A 17586-nucleotide genomic window follows, 5' to 3' on the forward strand; every position below is an offset into this window, starting at 1 on the left:
TAATAATTAAAATCAAAAATGTTCAAAAATTCATATTACTATATTTTATTTTTAATTTTGACTCGTAATTACATTGTGTTTTGTTTTTTTAAACAATATAGACAAAATTTTTGTACGTATATAGTATATAGTCTATAATTAGTGAAAAGATTAAAATAATATATTTAAAAAAAAAATTGTCTTCGTTTCTTAAAAATACATTTGTCTTATTTCAATTCTTTGAAAAAAAAAATAATTAGAATAAATTTTAATTATGCATTTAATAAATTTTAAAATTAATTTGCTTGAAGTTTAAAAAAATTGAGATATATTCACTTCTTAAAAAAAATTTTTCTTATTTAAATTCTTTGAATGATTAAAAAAAATGATTAAGATAAATTTTAATTATGTGTTTAATGCATTTTGAAGTTAATTTGCTTCTCGCGGTCAAGATGTAACTGGGATAGTAGATGCAAACGCAATTGATTTATATTCTCCAATAACTGATTACATAGTCGACATGTGATTGGATTTATGTAACCACCGCTGTAAATATATTAAAGAAATTAACTTACAGTACTTTTTCCCACATCTTATTACTTACAAGTTGCTTTGCTCATACAATTCTTTACAATGAAGACCCAAAGCATGCATTGATTCAAATTTCTCCGTACATAAATTCAGTATACTATGCATTGGGAAAATTGTGCGATGACCATAGACATCATTAACAGATAATAAATCTGCATCGTCAAATTTTTGCCACTCATTGTCACTAAAATTTTTCTGTGTTTCTATATAATCTCGATTCTTATTTAGAAGCCTGTAAAATAATTTATAAAACAAAAATTTATGCATTTTAAGCAATTAAAAACAAATTACCTTATCAAAAGACTTTTAATTTTGGCTGACAGATCTTCTCGTTGTTTTATTGGCACACTTAATTTCGAATCATCAGGATCTGTGTAAATGATCGAGTCCATACAGTAACGTATTTGATTTATCTAATAAAATGTAAAATATTCAAATCGTTGAAATTAAACAATTTTATTATATAATAATAAATATAAATATGATAATTTTATCAATAAACAATGAAAACAGCTTTTGTACCAGTTCTATATCAGCAGGTAATAAGTCCACATCTAAATTTAATACGATATCGTGTTCTTCATATAATGGTTCCTGAGTTTCTTCGTCGAACCCTAACCCAGCTAATATAGATACAAATTTTGTGCGTTGTTTATTGCACTTAATTTGAACACGCGGACAAAAAAGCAGAGTCATTAAGGCTGAAAATCCATGTATATTTGGCATTATTGTTGTACATCGTGCTGTAAGTGAATCTCCATTTTGATTTTCACTGACAGACGCAGCAACTACTAGACGTTCATGTAAATCGTAAGGGTCGGTATCAAGTAATATATTATTAATTGAGTCTCGTTCAATTAATACATTTTTCCAAGCACCAGCGCGTGTTGCACTAAAAACTTTCACTTCCAGTGGACTAAATGGACCTTTTAATGTAACTGTTTTGGTGCATATATCTGCTGGTGGAGGATCAACCTCTACATCAAGATCTAATTGTATTGAATTTAGATAATCTAAATTTTCCTTTGCGATATCGTCCTCACTTAAACATCTAGAAACAGCTTGCTTACGACGGCGAGTATCATGATCCATCTGAAATATTTTTTAAACAATTTTAAGTAAAGTTTCATCAAATGCAATTCAAAAATATACCTTTGACGCATAACTTTCCTCTGATTTTCGTGCTAATTCTTTGTGGACTAAAATCTCATGTAATCCACCATTATCACTATGTATCTCGACGTTTGCCAGTTTATCTACAAGTGAAAAAATCTTTATGCTAACTATACCGGAATTGGAAATTTCTTTTAGGATATCATTAGCTCCATCTGCCCAGCTGTTGTTATTATTATGTAATTCACTTGGTTGAATATGTGCTAAACGGCACTCGAATACTCGCGGGGGTATATTTAGAACTGACATATAACGATGTGGGTATGGACGTAAAGTTTCAAACTCCACCACTTTTTCAACACCATAATCAATAAACAATACCTTAAAATTTACGTTACGTTACGTTACATAATGATGACTAAACACAATTCTAAAATAACTCACTTTAAATTGAACATGTCGTCGGGTCGAACATATAGCACTTAGCACTTTAGCACGTTGGTTTTCACCATCAAAAGGTGCAGATAAATGCATACCAATTGAAATATTAGACGGATATTCATAACGACGAATTGTTTTACTCTCATCACTATCGTTTAATATAAGTCTAATTTCACGTAAACGTTCCATTTCAGATAATGGTTGAAAAAAAAATTTAGTACAGCTTTCAACCTAAAATTTTTTTTATAAAATGTTATAGATATAATGTTTAAATAATATTAATATTCTAATATAATTACTCACGTGTGTTATATAACCTCTTACGTTTTCTACAAAAAGAGTTGGTAAAACCATTAAATCAGGATTTAATATATTTGATTTGTTTGACACCCATTGACCACAGTTCATTACACCGAGATTTCGCTCTTCAGCATATTTGCCTTCATACTTAGATTCAAGTACTGGGATCGTACACTGTAACTTCATGCTGCGTAATAATAATGCTTTGAAAATTTCCGGGCGTATAATACCGGGAACTGTGAGACGATTTCCGTCTTTTTCATCTTCGTCGTTATCAACAAATGTCGCAAAAACTCGCTGAGATCCAGGTTGAAAACGTATTTGAATATTTTTTGGTGAAATAAGTACACCCTTAAAAAGTGATTTAATCGAACGAATATATAGTTGTCCAATACGAAATGAATCGAACTTTGTGAAATATACAGTACTGAGTGCGTCATTTCCATTCAAAATGTGGTTTATACCACGATCATGGTCAATATCATTTACTTTAGAGTGTATAAAATAATTTGGATAAAACGCACCAGCAATCACAACTTTTAATATAATATTTTTTTCTCGATCAAACCAAAAAACACGTTGGTATGAGCTTTGCTCTTTTATGCCTACAGCTTCTAAACGTTCTTTTATTTCTTGGACTAATAAATACATTTCCTTCAGTGAACGCAAGTCTATATAAAAGCGTCTTGCCCAGATAGATTCACTTTCTTCCATTACTGAATGTTGCTCACGATTTCCTAGCCAACACTGTAACAATAAAAATGTTTGAGAGTTCATAAATAAATATCGTAATTCGCCCGTGCGACTCGTAGAGTAACATAAGCATGCCTTTCTCTGTATTACGTTCCTAGATTAGGTCCTACACATAAGAAAGAATATATAAATCATGCAACAAATAATGCCTCTACAAACAGAATAGAATTGAAATTTAACAATTAAAAATATAAATATAACTAAATAATTCAATTATTCTACAGCTGGTTTATGACTTCGTTCTAATATAAACACAGCAAGTGAATTTGTTAATAAAACTTTCACAGTAAATTAACAAAACTCCAGAAAAATGTGCGTACATAAAAGACAAGTACCGCATTGGGTCAGTTGGTTAAGGAACACTGACTCTGAGCTATAAATTTGACAGGGCACGAGAATTACTTGCAAGACTATTGATGATAGGTATTTGGCAATACTCGAAACAGCTGTATGGTCAGCCAAAAATTCAATTAATTAAAATAATATAAAAATAAATTTTTTTTTCTTGTAGTTCACTACTGTTCGAAAACCAACACTCGCTGTATAATTATAAATTCATATTTCTAATCCAGTTTGGACATTAAATATAGATGATATATAGTTTTGGCATACACTACATAATTTAAGAACTCCGACTTACATGAACAATTAAGGATGTTCATCTTAAATGATCGAGTTTTCTATAGGGAAGATTTCCATTCAGTAAGTTTTAGTTTAACGACACAGTTCTAACAAAGTTATTTGTGAAATCTACTACGAACATCGGAAGGAATTTTCTGTGTAATAGTCAGAAAATATAGTTCTCATGAGTGCACCTTTAAAAGGGTCTGGTTTCTCTCTAGTATCTCTAATTATATTGAAGTAACTTGTAATATCAATTAGATTGAAATGTTGTATGATGATTATAGCTTTTAAATGAATAATGAACTATGTTAACTTGACTGTAAGATTCAGTAAATTAACGATATGTTAGCTAGTATCTGTCATAAAAATTAAAGACAATGTTCCAGCAGAAAATGTTCATAAATCAGCAGTTTAAGAAATTGGGTTAGGACTTTATGTAGAATACTTTTGTTTATTTAATCATTATTATTTGATATTATTTGGTCAACCAATAATATTTGAAGGTCACAATGCAGTAATTCTTGCGGGACTGGAAAACACTGAGAGCAGTTTTCTATATTCTACTTCAGCAAAAAAAAATTTCATCAGAAGAGTATCAGTTTTATCAATAGCAATCGTCACTATTTCTCTCTTTTTCTCACGTATAGATAAGAAAGGAAGAGCTTAGTTTCCGTGCTTGATTGAACTGTTATTAAACTAGTAAAAAATTTGTATTTTATATTGAGAAGAGCAGTAACATCACATTTTTTACAGTAAGGGTTTATTTACACAGTTATGTAGATTTTAAAAATTTTTTATACCTTATAAGCTCTACAAATAGCGATCAAATCAGAACCAGTACCATCTGCCCAAAGAAGTTTGCGTATATGAGATTCAGCCTCTTTTTCTTTTTGTCTAATAGGATATTTAAAAATGGACCGAACACTTAATGCAGCAGCTTTAAAGAAGATTAAAATAAATCATGAATTCTCCACATCATTAGCAAAAATTTATTTTAGTTACCCATAATAATAGTATCCTCTAGTACGCTGAACATGTAACCTAATACAACTAAACGTGAAAGATGCACATCTATAGGCAAAGCAGCCATTATTCGACCAATAAATGTCAAATCACCATCTTGTACTTTATACTGTCCATTTACATGCGTGTATAGAGCACCTATTTCTTTTAAGGTTAAAATTGTGTTTGTCACATCTAAAAGATTGGGTGGATCCATTGCCAGACTTAAAACATCTGTTGGTGGTCCTAATTCTAATAATTTAGCTTTTAGAATAACTGTTTCCAGAGGACAACGTAGCATTTCAGGTTCACTGTACTCATATAGGTAATTCTGTAAAAAATGTACATATTAGTACTAAGTATACTAAAGTGAATTTCAATTGACACACATACAGTATAAAAATATTTTGACACCATACGGTATACACGTCCAGAAGATAAACGGCCTGCGCGACCAGCTCTTTGTTTACAGTTCGCTTTGGATGCCCATTGCATTTTCAGTGAACTAAAATTTGTAGAGGTGTCTACTACCATGTGCTTCGTCAAACAAAAATCAATAACTGTAAGAAAAAAAATATATTTATATTTTCATAAAATATGAATGAGTATAGATATTCTTTGTTAAAATAAAATTGATCGGTTTAGATTTTGTAAATACGTTAAATTAATTAATAAATGAATAAATTAATTAAGCTACATACAATTATATCAACAAAAATTCAATTTTTTGTAATCCTTATCGAAAACGTTTATGAAAACGGTTTTGGAGAAAATTATTTCATGTGACTGAATCTAAATACCGAAACAACACTTCACCAGCCATGAAGTTTCGTTACCATCACTTCTGTCGAATTTCCACTTTTCGCAAATATGAAAAATCAATCCAGAGTATAATAATCATAAAGATAAATAATTCAAAAGAATTGACATATCTTATTGAAAAATATTGTAAACAAAGTAAAAAAAATAAAACTCTAGTTAAAACTCTAGAAGCATGCTCACACTCTCTACACGAAACAGAAAACACGGATTTTTATAAATAGCGTTTATCTTTTTATATTAAACATGCTTGAAATAAATAATGCTGAATTTGGAAAATTTTGAAAAATATTATAGTGGGTCCAACATTGTAGGAACATTAAAACTGGGCTACGTAACACACAGAATGTTAGTAATCAACAATATTTCTTTTTCTTTGTATGATGAGAAGCTTATCGCTGCAGAATAGCGTGTTCTGTTACTTTGCTTTTTATATGATTAACAATTTTGCTTAATACTCCATTAACAACCAAGCAGCAGCAGTCATGGAGTAACTGCACCTGAAAGGAGCATTTATGACAATTCAGTATTCAACACGTATTCCTCCATTTCTCAGGAAGAAAACGGTAACATGGGATAACACTTGTTTTACTGTGTCAAAAATTCATTTATACTTCTTTCCAAACCAATCTTAAACCATTCAAATTATATTCAGAAATATTTATTATTCATATTCACATCATCATTTCATACTATTTACTATCTACTTATTGTACTTTATGTATATCTTTCTATACTTATATTGCTCTTATAGATTATTCATGTTTTTTTATTTGCTAGGTTAACTGAGGACTGATAGGAATATGAACAGACTTACAACAACAAAAACAATAAATTTCACAGTTTTAGGGTAATTAATCTATCTTTTTTTAATTTATGTAACCCAACTAGATTTCAAAAAATGTTACTTAGTTATTCTATCACAACATATATGCTACTATTTTCCTCAATATGAATATCTTCTTCCCTTTTGCACTTCCAGCAGATCCAGAACTTGCAAATTGAAGATCATATTGATCACAACATCAAATGCTGATACATACATAAACCGGTTATAAAGATTCCCTGGTTTTAACAGAAAGTAACCCACTAATCACTAAACAAAAACCGAATCCCATATAACACCTGACTTCTACTACTAAATATAGATATATTGTAATGAGATTAATTTCGTAACCATATACTGACCTCAATTGCGCTAGGACAGTACTTACGGCACGAAAAAGACGTCGTTCATCTTGGGACAAATTAAGCGATGGCCTATCAAAAGCAATATTGCTATGCAACTGTAGCCTTGAAAAGTACATTACATCTGTGGAGGGCTTTTAGTTTACACTTGTATTCGACCTCACATATGTTCGTTTCACTGCAAAAGCTATCGATGTAGATGCAGTTAATCAAACTATAAATTTTTTAATTCAAATTTTTTGTCATTGATATTTACAATTTTATATATAGTGTACTCTGGAACGTAAACTCATTTAATATTGAAATTATAAGCATATAAAGTCTTACCAAAAATGTAAATCCAAGGGTTTGAAATAAGATATGTAATATTGAATAAATTTTATTCTTATTCTATATTATCAATCCCAATAAACAAGAGTTATACAATTCTTGGCTTATGTTAAGTTTACCCTCATCATGTTGAACATTTTATGAAGATATTTAGAAATATAAAAAATAATATTTATGAATAATAAAATAATGGAAAAAATTTGATGAAAAAGTCTGTATATCTGCATATATAGTAAACTACACTGATACAGTAATGCGAAGGTGTTTCAAAGTAATATTGTAATAATATTCTACGGCATTAATTAATCAGTTAATAATTTTATAAGTCGAAAATATTTATTAAATATATGTATGTAACATACCATATTTTACATCCGGTACAGTAATAGAACTTTCTGCAATATTTGTGGCCAAAATAACCTTTCGAAATCCTGGAACGGAGGTAAAAATCTTATTTTGTTCTTCAGTTGATATTAAGGAATGTAAACGTATAGGCATCAGCTTTACATTACTAAAAATATGAGCAGTATATATAATAAAAAATTTTAAAACTTAATTGTATTTTATATATTTACGTTTCGTTGTTTAATCTTTGTAATTTAACAAGCATCAAGTCAATTTCATTCAATCCCGGTAAAAATATTAAAATAGAACTTTGATCAGAAGATGGTTCAAGAGAAAACATAGCTTCTTCCTTTTCTATGTTATCAATAACAATAACCAACTTTAATGTTACGGTATACAATTCTGGGCTTATGTTTGGTTTACCCTCTTCAGGTTCAACATGCTATAAATACATTTTTGGAAACATGAATTATTAATTTATATTTTTTATTATTAATAAATATACATTAATGTTTATGCGAGCCAAATCATCCAAATAGTGTTCTTTCACGCTGTACAAACGCCGAGTATCGACACGAACTATTGGTGCAGCAACATTGCGTATTTTAAAATATTCAGCAAACTAGAAATAAAATCTTTTAAAAAGCGACTCATTTATAATTTTTGCAGAATTATTACTTTTGACGTATCAATAGTAGCAGACATCATAACAATCTTCACATGTTTTGATGTTGTTGCCAAATGATGCCTTATGACTATGAGTAAAAAATCCATTTCTTGGTCACGTTCATGAACTTCATCAAGTAAAATGTGAGTGAATGCACATAATGATTTTGCTGTAATAATTTTTTGCAACAATACGCCCGTAGTACAAAACAGTATGCGTGTATCCGCAGAAGTGGTTTGGTGCAATGCAATCTAACATAGTTAAAGATTAAGGTAAGGATTAATATTAATGCAGAAAAAAGAAAAGTAAGATATTACCTGATAGCCCACTAAGGAGCCAAGTTCCAAATTTCGTTCACTTGAAACTCGACGAGCAATGGATAATGCTGCAATCCTTCTAGGCTGGGTGCAAGCAATTGAACAAAATTGCCTACGAGTAAATGCATCATCCAGTATATATTGCGGAACCTGTAAATAAAGAAATTGATGAAATGTTATTTTGAATGTAGAGTAGTTGTTAAATTAAATTTTTTAAAATTTAAAATTTAAATAATAAAAACTTATAGATCAGTTTTTATTATTATATAGTGGTCTATATAACTATCACCGACGTTTCGAAATTTATTTGATAATAAATATCAGAAAATATTGTAAAGAATTTAATTCTTTTATTTGTGACCAAAAATATTATATAATAATTAAAAAACGGGTTAATTGGTCATTTAAATAGAAATAAAAAAATTGTAATTTATTATTTATATTTAAAAACAATTTATATTATATTAAAATATTTTTCCGACATATCGTCATCTCCCTGTCATCTTTAAAGAGTTTCTTCAGGGAGTTTCCCTGGAAATGACTATTGAAGATAGTCGAAATATAAATCTAGAAAATCATACGTTTTCATTCCTGCAGATCGTTTTGTTTGATTGGCAATATCACCATTTTTAATTTGACATTTTTTTTTATTAAATTTAATCTTAATTATAACAATGGTTTTTTTTTCATCTATATTTTACAGTTTGTGAAAAAGTTATTATTTGTTTCAATACCGTTTAGACTGTATATTTATATATTTAAAAACTAGCACAAACTAAATAACTTCTTTAAAAGTTTGGTGTGATATTGAAGAGTAGAACATAATTTGAATAGCAGCAGACTTGGTTTAGATATTCTATTCACTTCTTATTGTTAAAGTAATTGTATTTTGGCTAAAATTGGTTGCTGTATATAAATTTTACAATGGCCTTGTGCTAGTTCGAGTTAATTGATGGTAAATTGAAGGAAATAGTAAATTATGTCGGCATGGCAGCGAATGTTGGTATTTACCAGAATTTCAAGTAGGGTAAATTAGATAAAAATTAGGTATTACCATTGTGAAAATTTTAAAATATGTTTAATAAATAAATAAGTAAATTTGAAAACTTTTAACAAAAAATAATAATTAAGTACAATAAATAAATATTTACATAAGTGCAGTGCAAAAAATCCCGAGGAAATCTCAATTTACTTTACCTCAATTTACTCGAACTCGCACACGGCCTATATTTATATTATTTTTCGCAACGAAACAAAAAAAAATGACACTTTAACTGATTTTCCACTTAAATAGAAATGTGTTCACTTAAATTATTGAATTTCAATTTCAAATTAAATTAAATTTTTGAATTAAATTAAATTTGAATTAATTATTTGAATTGAATTAAATTTGAATTTGATTTAGGACGTGTGCGAGTTAGGCTAAATTGATGCTAAACCAAATGGGAGATTTTTTGGGATTTTTTGCACTGCACACATTTAGCCATTTATCAACACGTATCGACACATCACTACATTATCGGCACAACTTAGTATTTCCCTCATTTAGAACGCAACTTCGCCTAACTCGCACACGACCTTAGTATACAAATTTCATTATAACATTAAAAATGTTATTTAACTATTATATTAATATTTATAATACTAATACTAACAGTAATCAGTTGTTTTTCGCCTTTACTTGAAGAAATTTTTTAATTAAAATTCAAGTAAATTTTGTATATTACAAAATCAAAATTCGCTATTAATAATTTAATTAGCTTTTAATTACGGGAACAAAAGAGGCAAAACTGAAGTGAAAAGTTACAAGTACCTATGGGAACAGATTTAATAGTACTATTATACTACTTTTTTATTTTATAATGACGTTACAACCCTTATTTTGTTTTTTTTGTTATTATTGACACTTGCCAAAAGATGCAGCAAAATAAAACAAAACACAATAAATACTTTTTTCATTAAGTATGGAAGCTGGAATTTATCAAGATTGCAGAAGTGTTATTGATCAATTCGTTAATAACGATGATGACTCGTTTACAGGCTTTAGTAAAGAATGGCTTAAATTGAAGTTCTATAATATATACTACAGTCAAACGTCAACAACTGAATTATTACAAACAACAACAGCAATTCTGCAGTTTACAAGACGATGCATTTGTGGTGAAGAGAGATGGACTTCAGATGAAAAAAAATTTCAAAAGCAACGTGTAGGAGCGCTCTTTTTGATGTATGCAGTATATTTTAAACAGCCTACTAAGGAATATGTTAAAATTCAATTAAGTATAGAAACATTTACAACAATTAAGATGTTTATCGATGCTATAACAGAGACTCCAGTTCGTAATGAAGTAGAATATGTATTTTGGAAAATGGTGAAGTGCAATGCATTTAGATTTTGTGCCACTGACTTTTTAAGTGGCCTAGAAGATCTTGTCAATTATGATCATATTGATTGTACAAACACAACCAATGGACAACTGAAACGAGCTAGTTCATTGAAATGTGAGTTCAAGGATGTAATATTAAATACAAATGTTACAGTACCACTGAGTAAAGTGGAACAGATATATAATAATGTAAAAAGCGATCTAGTTCAAAATTATAAATTAAATAAATTAACTTTGCCGCCGACACAAGCTATTAAGGAATTAAACGAAGTGTGTGAAGATATGTCTAAAATGTTTGAATCTAATGAAACTGATAGTACTAACACCACCAATACTAAAGTGATTCCAAATTCAAGGAATGCTTTAAAGAGAAAAGCTCATAAAAAAATAACCAGTCCGATACTGTCAGAAGCCGATACAACAGGCAAACGTGCCGGTAACTATAAGGGCAGAACAAATGTACGTCAAATTATGACAAATCCGTTATCAGCAGACCTTAACGATGAAATTGAATGAGAGAAATTATTAAACTTCAAAACATATAACATATAATGAATGATGAATATACGAATAATGAATATAGTATTTCAAATATTTTATTATTTAAGCTAAGCACGAAAATATTACTTCATGAGTTTATATTTTGAAAATTTTGCAACAATAATAATATTATATTTTGGGAACACTTTGAAAAAAATAAAATCTATGAAATAATTAAAAATAGTTTCAATTACTTACTTGTGTAGTTTTACCGCAGCCAGTCTCGCCTTGAAGAATAACAACGGGATGTTTACGAATCTTTGCAATTATAACTTCTTTGTTATCGTGAATTGGAAGTCTTTTGTTATGATCACGTAGAAAGTTATATTTATCATAAATGTCATCTATTTGAGGCTTGACATCCATATCGACGTCCTCGTCATCACTTATATCATTTAAAGTGCTATTCATTTTCGAACAGCTTGGCATGTCATCATCGTCCGTATCATTATTTAGCTTAAGTTATTTTGTTAAATATATTAAATATATATGTATATATATATGTGAATATTTACTTTGTTCATTAGTGTCTCCTGGCGTCTCTTTAATGTGTTATCATATTCTTGCACTTCTTTTTCACGTTCAACTTTTACCTTTATATTTTTGAAACTTGCGCTTGTTCTGGAATTATCACGATAAGCACCATGGTGAGAAGTTCCCACCCGCTTTAAAGGTTTGCTAAAGTTGAAGAAATCGTTTATTTCATCCATTTTAAAGCTCCAACATCAGTTGTTGCTAATTAAAAGAAACGGCATCTATACAAAAACAATGTTATTAATATGTTGGGCAAAGAATGCTTGCACATATATTTTTTGTTTTAATAAGAATTTTGACATCTTACGAAATCTAGAGTTGATTTTATTTGTAGTGACACTCGAATTTATTTGTATAAATGCATTTATTTTTTTAAATTCAAAAATGTGCATATATTTGGTGCTAAAAATATTGTTCTTAAAATCATGTAAATAGGCCGTGTTGAGTTATTTTTGCACTGCTAAAATGCAATATTTATTTATTGCACTTATTTATTATATTTGGTTAAAAGTTTTCAAATTTATTTATTTATTTAGGTCGTATGCGAGTTCGAGTAAATGGATATTTAAATGGAGATATTTATTTATGTATTGCACTTATTTATTATGTTTTGTTAAAAGTTTTCAAATTTATTTATTAAACTTATTTTAAAATTTTCACAATGGTAATACCTAATTTTTATCTAATTTACCCTACTTGAAATTCTAGTAAATACCAACATTTGCTGCCATACCGACATAATTTACTATTTCCCTCAATTTACTCGAATTCGTAAACGGTCATAAAAGTAAAATTAATTTGTATTCATTTAATTCTCGACACAAAATAGTAATGTTGATATATTAAATTAATTTGTCTTTCATGAAAATTTAAGAAGTGTTAAATATATTTTAGTCAACAATACAACATTTACGTGCGCAGATCTTATTCAAAATCGATTCAAAAAATAATATTATTTTGTATAATATATACCTATTATGTATAGAGAACTACGACCAGTTTGTTTGTTAGCTTGACTAGTACTAAACCGAAAATGTCCAGCAAAAGATAATCAAACCACTCCAGTTATGCTGATATTTGCATTCTTGTAATAAGTGTGGTGGTATTTGTCGTATGTAAGTTGATTTCTATAAGAGGAATCATAAGTGCAACATTATTCATCAACTAAAAAAAGAATGCTATGTTCAACTTGACTTTATTGGTCATAGCTGAATCAGCATAAACAGTGAGTTCGTTTTGGTGCACTCAGAAGTGTGTAAACAGCTAGCGTTATTTTGTGTGTAGGATAGATTCTTAAACAAAAAATATAATGCTGCGTTTTGTCTTTTATTTTGTTTAATACAAAGTAATATAAAACTTTTGGACGACAAATTTGTGGAATAAGTTCACATAACATATGTAGTGTCATATCAAAGCATGACCACACGCAAGTCACAGTGTGCGATATTGTGATCTGACACTTTAACCCAAAACACTTCAAAAGAATAATTTATGACCCAAGTAAAAAAAGTAAACAATAAAATTCGGCTCTTCTGTTTGTCATTGCATTTTATCGCTTGCGAAGTGTGATTACTTCAGCATGTGCTTGGCAATTTGAATTTTCAACTCGAATTTCGAGTGTTTTACAAGATCATATTGCAAGCAATTGTGCATGCAATATGATTTGTCCTCTCAGTTGGTTACCATATGCATGTTAACTGTTAAGAATCATGTTTTATCCATGTCGTAAGCATATAGAAGGTAAGAAATAGTGTAACCAATAGAATTTAATTATATAATGTAAATAATTGGATGTAAGAAAATGAATTGTAAAAACCGAACTATTTTCGGTATTAGAAAAACAATTATAAGTTAGATAAAAGTTAGAAGTCAATAATAGCAGTAAAGAGAATTAAGCCAAGAGTCAACAATCAATTAGTGAGTAATAAATCGAAAATGAGATATAGTGTACTCAACAATAATATCAATAAGAAGTCTACAGGTCATGTTACGTAAATCGTCTCTAGCACGGCAAAATTAACCCTTTCGGGCTATGCCGAAAATGCATATCAGAGAATTAAAACAAAATTTAACTTTAAATAAATTAATTTTAAATAGTATTTAAAAATATTTGGCTTGTTGTTTTGTTTCTTTGGTTTTCAAAATGTGTTTGTCTGTTATTTTTCAATTTCTATTTCTACTGTTTTGTTTTAAAAAAAATTGTTGTTTTCACCAGACTTTACACAAAGCTGTTCCATGAAAATTTGTGTAAAGAGCGTAATCTGGCACTTTATTTGTGTTACGCTCTCAGTTTGTACTTTACTTCTGTTTTACTCATGGTTTACTATGTGTAGCTCGTGGAACAGACCTAATATCTTATAATAATTGTTAACAGTAATTACAAAATTATACGCCTTTCCTTATAATTGGAAAGTATAATAATTATATTCAGATATTTATTACCAAACAACACCGCTTTGCTTTAGTACCGAGGCACAAATACGCCAGCTGTCATGCCGGAATTTCAACAGACATATTGTTTTTTTCTCAATCTCCATTTTATAATTTCATTAAAAACAATAAAAATTTTACTCACGCCGTACCCGAGACACTCTACATAACATGAACAATTGAATGTTTTTGTTTTTTTTAATGTATATACATGGGCGTACCCAGAGCCGAAATTAGGGAGCCCCTCTTTACACCTTTATTCTTTTTGGCTTATATTAGCTAGTATATTTCACCCCTAGCTCATTAAAAACTTGAAAATTAGATTTTGATCACAAAAAAGACAAATTTTAAACTTTTCTTGTTAACAGTAATTAATTTTTATTTAAAACAATAATAACATTTTGTAATGTAGGAGGCGAGGCCCCCTTCCCCTACCTGTGTACGCCCATGTATATATATAAAAATATTTTATGTCGAACTTCATCTTGAATATGCTTGATATAGCTGGTATACATATAATTAAGAAAATCAATATTCAATAATTTATTGATTTAATGACCAAATACTTTTAATAATAATTTTGTTTTTTAACGGGCTAATCGGTTAATAGTTAAATAATAATATTTTAAAAAAATTTTTTGTTTTTAAAAGATTTTATTCCTAGTATATTTGGACTATAATCTATAGTCGTCATCAGGGTATTATATAATATTAATACAATGTAACAATATTTTAGTTTATATCACAAAGAAACAATTGTAGAATATATGTAATGTTTATAAACAAAAAACTAAACTAAATCTTTACTACATTCTTCGATATTCTATGGTATTATTCTTAAGATAAAATTGTAGATGACGCTCTCTGATATTATAATAAAACAAATTTATTAAAATCGTATCAGCTACAATGTACTAGTACTGTACTAGTAAATTGAGGTAAAGAAAATTGAAATTTCCTTGGAATTTTTTGCACTGAACTTATGTAAATATTTATTTATTTATTTATTGAACTTATTTATTATTTTTGGTTAAAAGTTTTCAAATTTATTTATTTATTTATTAAACATATTTTAAAATTTTCACAATGGTAACACCTAATTTACTTAATTTTTATCTAATTTACCTACTCGAAATTCTGGTAAATACTAACATTCGCTGCCATACTAACATAATTTACTATTTCCCTCAATTTATTATCAATTTACTGGAACTCGCACACGGCGAAAGTAGTTTGGGTTAGTTTGCTATATATTACATTGTAGACTTAATCAATCTACAATGCGCCTGTGAATTTATTAATTATATATATTGAATGTATGTTTTATATATATATGTTATAAATATATGTTAAATATTTTATTAAACAAAATATGTACAAACTTAATTTAATTCCCATGTAAATGATTATGTACTTTTGATGGCTAGGCAACACTGACAAAGATGTAAACAAAAATCTAACAAAAGCGAATAATAAATTAATATAACTTCAATATGCAAAAACAAGTTATTTTATTATTAAATTAATAACTTATTTTGCAATACAAAGAAAAAAAAATTTTTATTATGACAAGTGGGCGGTTTCAATTAAATGAAGACAGTGACGATAATACAACAAATTCGACATCGTCAGCAACAAGTAGCGTACCGCCGTGTCCGCGCAGTGTTAACAGCGATTTAATAGAGCACATACGAAAATTTACATTCTCTACTATAAGCACATGCTCAAACAACGGCGAGAGCGTTGAACAACTTAAAGAAGGAACTACTGATATTCTAAATAATTTAGAAATAAAAATTCCTGAGGTAAAATTATAAACATAAAATTTTATGGTTATCTAATACTCTGGTTATATTGCAGTTACTACAAGGAGGTTATTCCTTTTACACGTGGCCTTCTGCATCTATACTTGCTTGGTTTCTTTGGGATCGTCGTCAAGCCCTTACTGGAAAGTACATATTGGAGTTAGGTGCAGGTACCGCATTACCAGGCATTCTAGCAGCAAAGTGTGGTGCTCATGTGACTCTTAGTGACAACTGCATATTACCAAAGTCACTTGCACACACAAAAAAATCTTGCCTAACCAATAATCTCTTACCAGGACAAGATATAGAAGTTATTGGATTAAGTTGGGGTCTTCTCTTAAGTAGCGTGTTTCTAATAAAAAATTTGGACTTTATAATAGCAGCTGATTGCTTTTATGATCCAACAGTGTTTGAAGATATAATTGTGACCGTATCATTTTTACTGGAACGAAACCCAAAAGCAAAGTTTCTATTCACATACCAAGAACGAAGCACAGATTGGTCTATTGAAGCATTATTAAAAAAGTGGAACCTTTGTGCTGTACAGGTTAATATTGATGATATTGGTAAGTATTCCGGCATAGACGTTTTGGAATTTGCTGGTGGGCATACAATTCATCTATTAGAAATTACAAGAGAACAGATTTAAAGAAATAAAAAATGTCTGGTGCCACACGCAACATTTATAAACTTTTTGTTGGCAATTTGCCTTGGACTATTGGCAACAAGGAGCTGCAGTTATATTTCTCTAAATTTGGGCACGTTTCATCGGCGCAAGTTGTTTTTGATAAACAACAAGGACTTTCAAAGTCTTATGGCTTTGTCACGTTTAGCACTCGAGATGGTTTTAATAGTGCATCCAATCAAAATACACATACTTTAGAAGGGCGGGTACTGAATATACAAGCCGCTAACAATTAAAATTTATGAAATAATTAATAAATTCAAATGTATAATTTTTAATTGTAGTTATTTTATTTTTAATTTAGATACTTTTTATAGTTATTACCAACAACTTCTTCAATATTATTATATCCTCTTTCTTTTAAAATATTTGAGAGTTCACTTTTTATGCGTGATACTACTGGTGGACCATGGTATATAAAAGCAGTGTAGAATTGCAAATATGATGCTCCAGCTTCCAACTTTTCAAATGCATCATCCCCTGAGGCAATACCGCCTACACCAATAATCGGAATTTTTCCATTTGTAAGGTGATACATTTCTGCAATTAGTTTAGTGGATTTGGAACGTAATGGTGCACCACTTAAACCACCATTTTCTTTAGCTAATGTCGTTTCTTTTAAATCACTACGGTCTGTTGTAGTGTTCGATACAATTAAACCATCTATTTGCGATTTCTTTTTAGTAACAACCTCAGCGATGTCTTTCAAATCTGCTTTACCCAAATCCGGTGAAAT

The 17586-nt window shown here is 29.1% G+C and overlaps 5 protein-coding genes across 5 annotated transcripts; 3 read left to right on the forward strand and 2 right to left on the reverse strand.

The window, feature by feature from the left end:
- Nucleotides 1-316: 316 nt before the first annotated feature.
- On the reverse strand, nt 317-12187 carry LOC119677670 (probable ATP-dependent RNA helicase spindle-E). Its single transcript, XM_038089118.1, has 17 exons — nt 11912-12187; nt 11595-11852; nt 8470-8619; nt 8164-8403; nt 7991-8107; nt 7716-7927; nt 7503-7651; nt 5197-5363; nt 4804-5134; nt 4602-4738; nt 2428-3171; nt 2128-2355; nt 1723-2064; nt 1093-1662; nt 862-983; nt 584-802; nt 317-525 (listed from the first exon to the last, which is right to left on the reverse strand). Exons 1-17 carry the CDS (start codon nt 12104-12106, stop codon nt 393-395), a joined length of 4314 nt encoding a protein of 1437 aa, XP_037945046.1. The 5' UTR covers nt 12107-12187; the 3' UTR covers nt 317-392.
- LOC119677671 (snRNA-activating protein complex subunit 1) lies at nt 10386-11468 on the forward strand. Its single transcript, XM_038089119.1, has one exon. The coding sequence runs from the start codon at nt 10434-10436 to the stop codon at nt 11370-11372; it is 939 nt and encodes a 312-aa protein (XP_037945047.1). The 5' UTR covers nt 10386-10433; the 3' UTR covers nt 11373-11468.
- Nucleotides 12188-15919: 3732 nt separating the features above from the next.
- Nucleotides 15920-16834, forward strand: LOC119683579 (methyltransferase-like protein 23). The gene is made up of 2 exons (XM_038097341.1): nt 15920-16165; nt 16221-16834. Exons 1-2 carry the CDS (start codon nt 15926-15928, stop codon nt 16812-16814), a joined length of 834 nt encoding a protein of 277 aa, XP_037953269.1. The 5' UTR covers nt 15920-15925; the 3' UTR covers nt 16815-16834.
- Nucleotides 16508-17128, forward strand: LOC119683580 (28 kDa ribonucleoprotein, chloroplastic-like). The gene has a single exon (XM_038097342.1). It carries the CDS (start codon nt 16826-16828, stop codon nt 17084-17086), a length of 261 nt encoding a protein of 86 aa, XP_037953270.1. The 5' UTR covers nt 16508-16825; the 3' UTR covers nt 17087-17128.
- A 17-nt stretch (nt 17129-17145) lies between these two features.
- On the reverse strand, nt 17146-17580 carry LOC119683581 (dihydroorotate dehydrogenase (quinone), mitochondrial-like). Its single transcript, XM_038097343.1, has one exon. The coding sequence runs from the start codon at nt 17386-17388 to the stop codon at nt 17146-17148; it is 243 nt and encodes an 80-aa protein (XP_037953271.1). The 5' UTR covers nt 17389-17580.
- Between the last annotated feature and the right edge of the window lie 6 nt (nt 17581-17586).

This window comes from Teleopsis dalmanni, chromosome 2 (genome assembly GCF_002237135.1).
Source record: "Teleopsis dalmanni isolate 2A chromosome 2, ASM223713v2, whole genome shotgun sequence".
Taxonomy (NCBI): Eukaryota; Metazoa; Arthropoda; class Insecta; order Diptera; family Diopsidae; genus Teleopsis; species Teleopsis dalmanni.

Bases quoted from the DNA above. Each gene is read 5' to 3' on its own strand.
- LOC119683579 (XM_038097341.1), top strand. From the start codon at position 15,926: ATGACAAGTGGGCGGTTTCAATTAAATGAAGACAGTGACGATAATACA. The intron at 16,166-16,220 runs GTAAAATTATAA...GTTATATTGCAG, and splicing joins TAGAAATAAAAATTCCTGAG to TTACTACAAGGAGGTTATTC.
- LOC119677671 (XM_038089119.1), top strand. From the start codon at position 10,434: ATGGAAGCTGGAATTTATCAAGATTGCAGAAGTGTTATTGATCAATTC.
- LOC119683581 (XM_038097343.1), bottom strand. From the start codon at position 17,388: ATGTATCACCTTACAAATGGAAAAATTCCGATTATTGGTGTAGGCGGT.
- LOC119683580 (XM_038097342.1), top strand. From the start codon at position 16,826: ATGTCTGGTGCCACACGCAACATTTATAAACTTTTTGTTGGCAATTTG.
- LOC119677670 (XM_038089118.1), bottom strand. From the start codon at position 12,106: ATGGATGAAATAAACGATTTCTTCAACTTTAGCAAACCTTTAAAGCGG. The intron at 8,108-8,163 runs GTAATAATTCTG...TTTTATTTCTAG, and splicing joins CTACTATTGATACGTCAAAA to TTTGCTGAATATTTTAAAAT. The intron at 5,364-7,502 runs GTATGTTACATA...TTTTTCTTACAG, and splicing joins TGTACCGGATGTAAAATATG to TTATTGATTTTTGTTTGACG.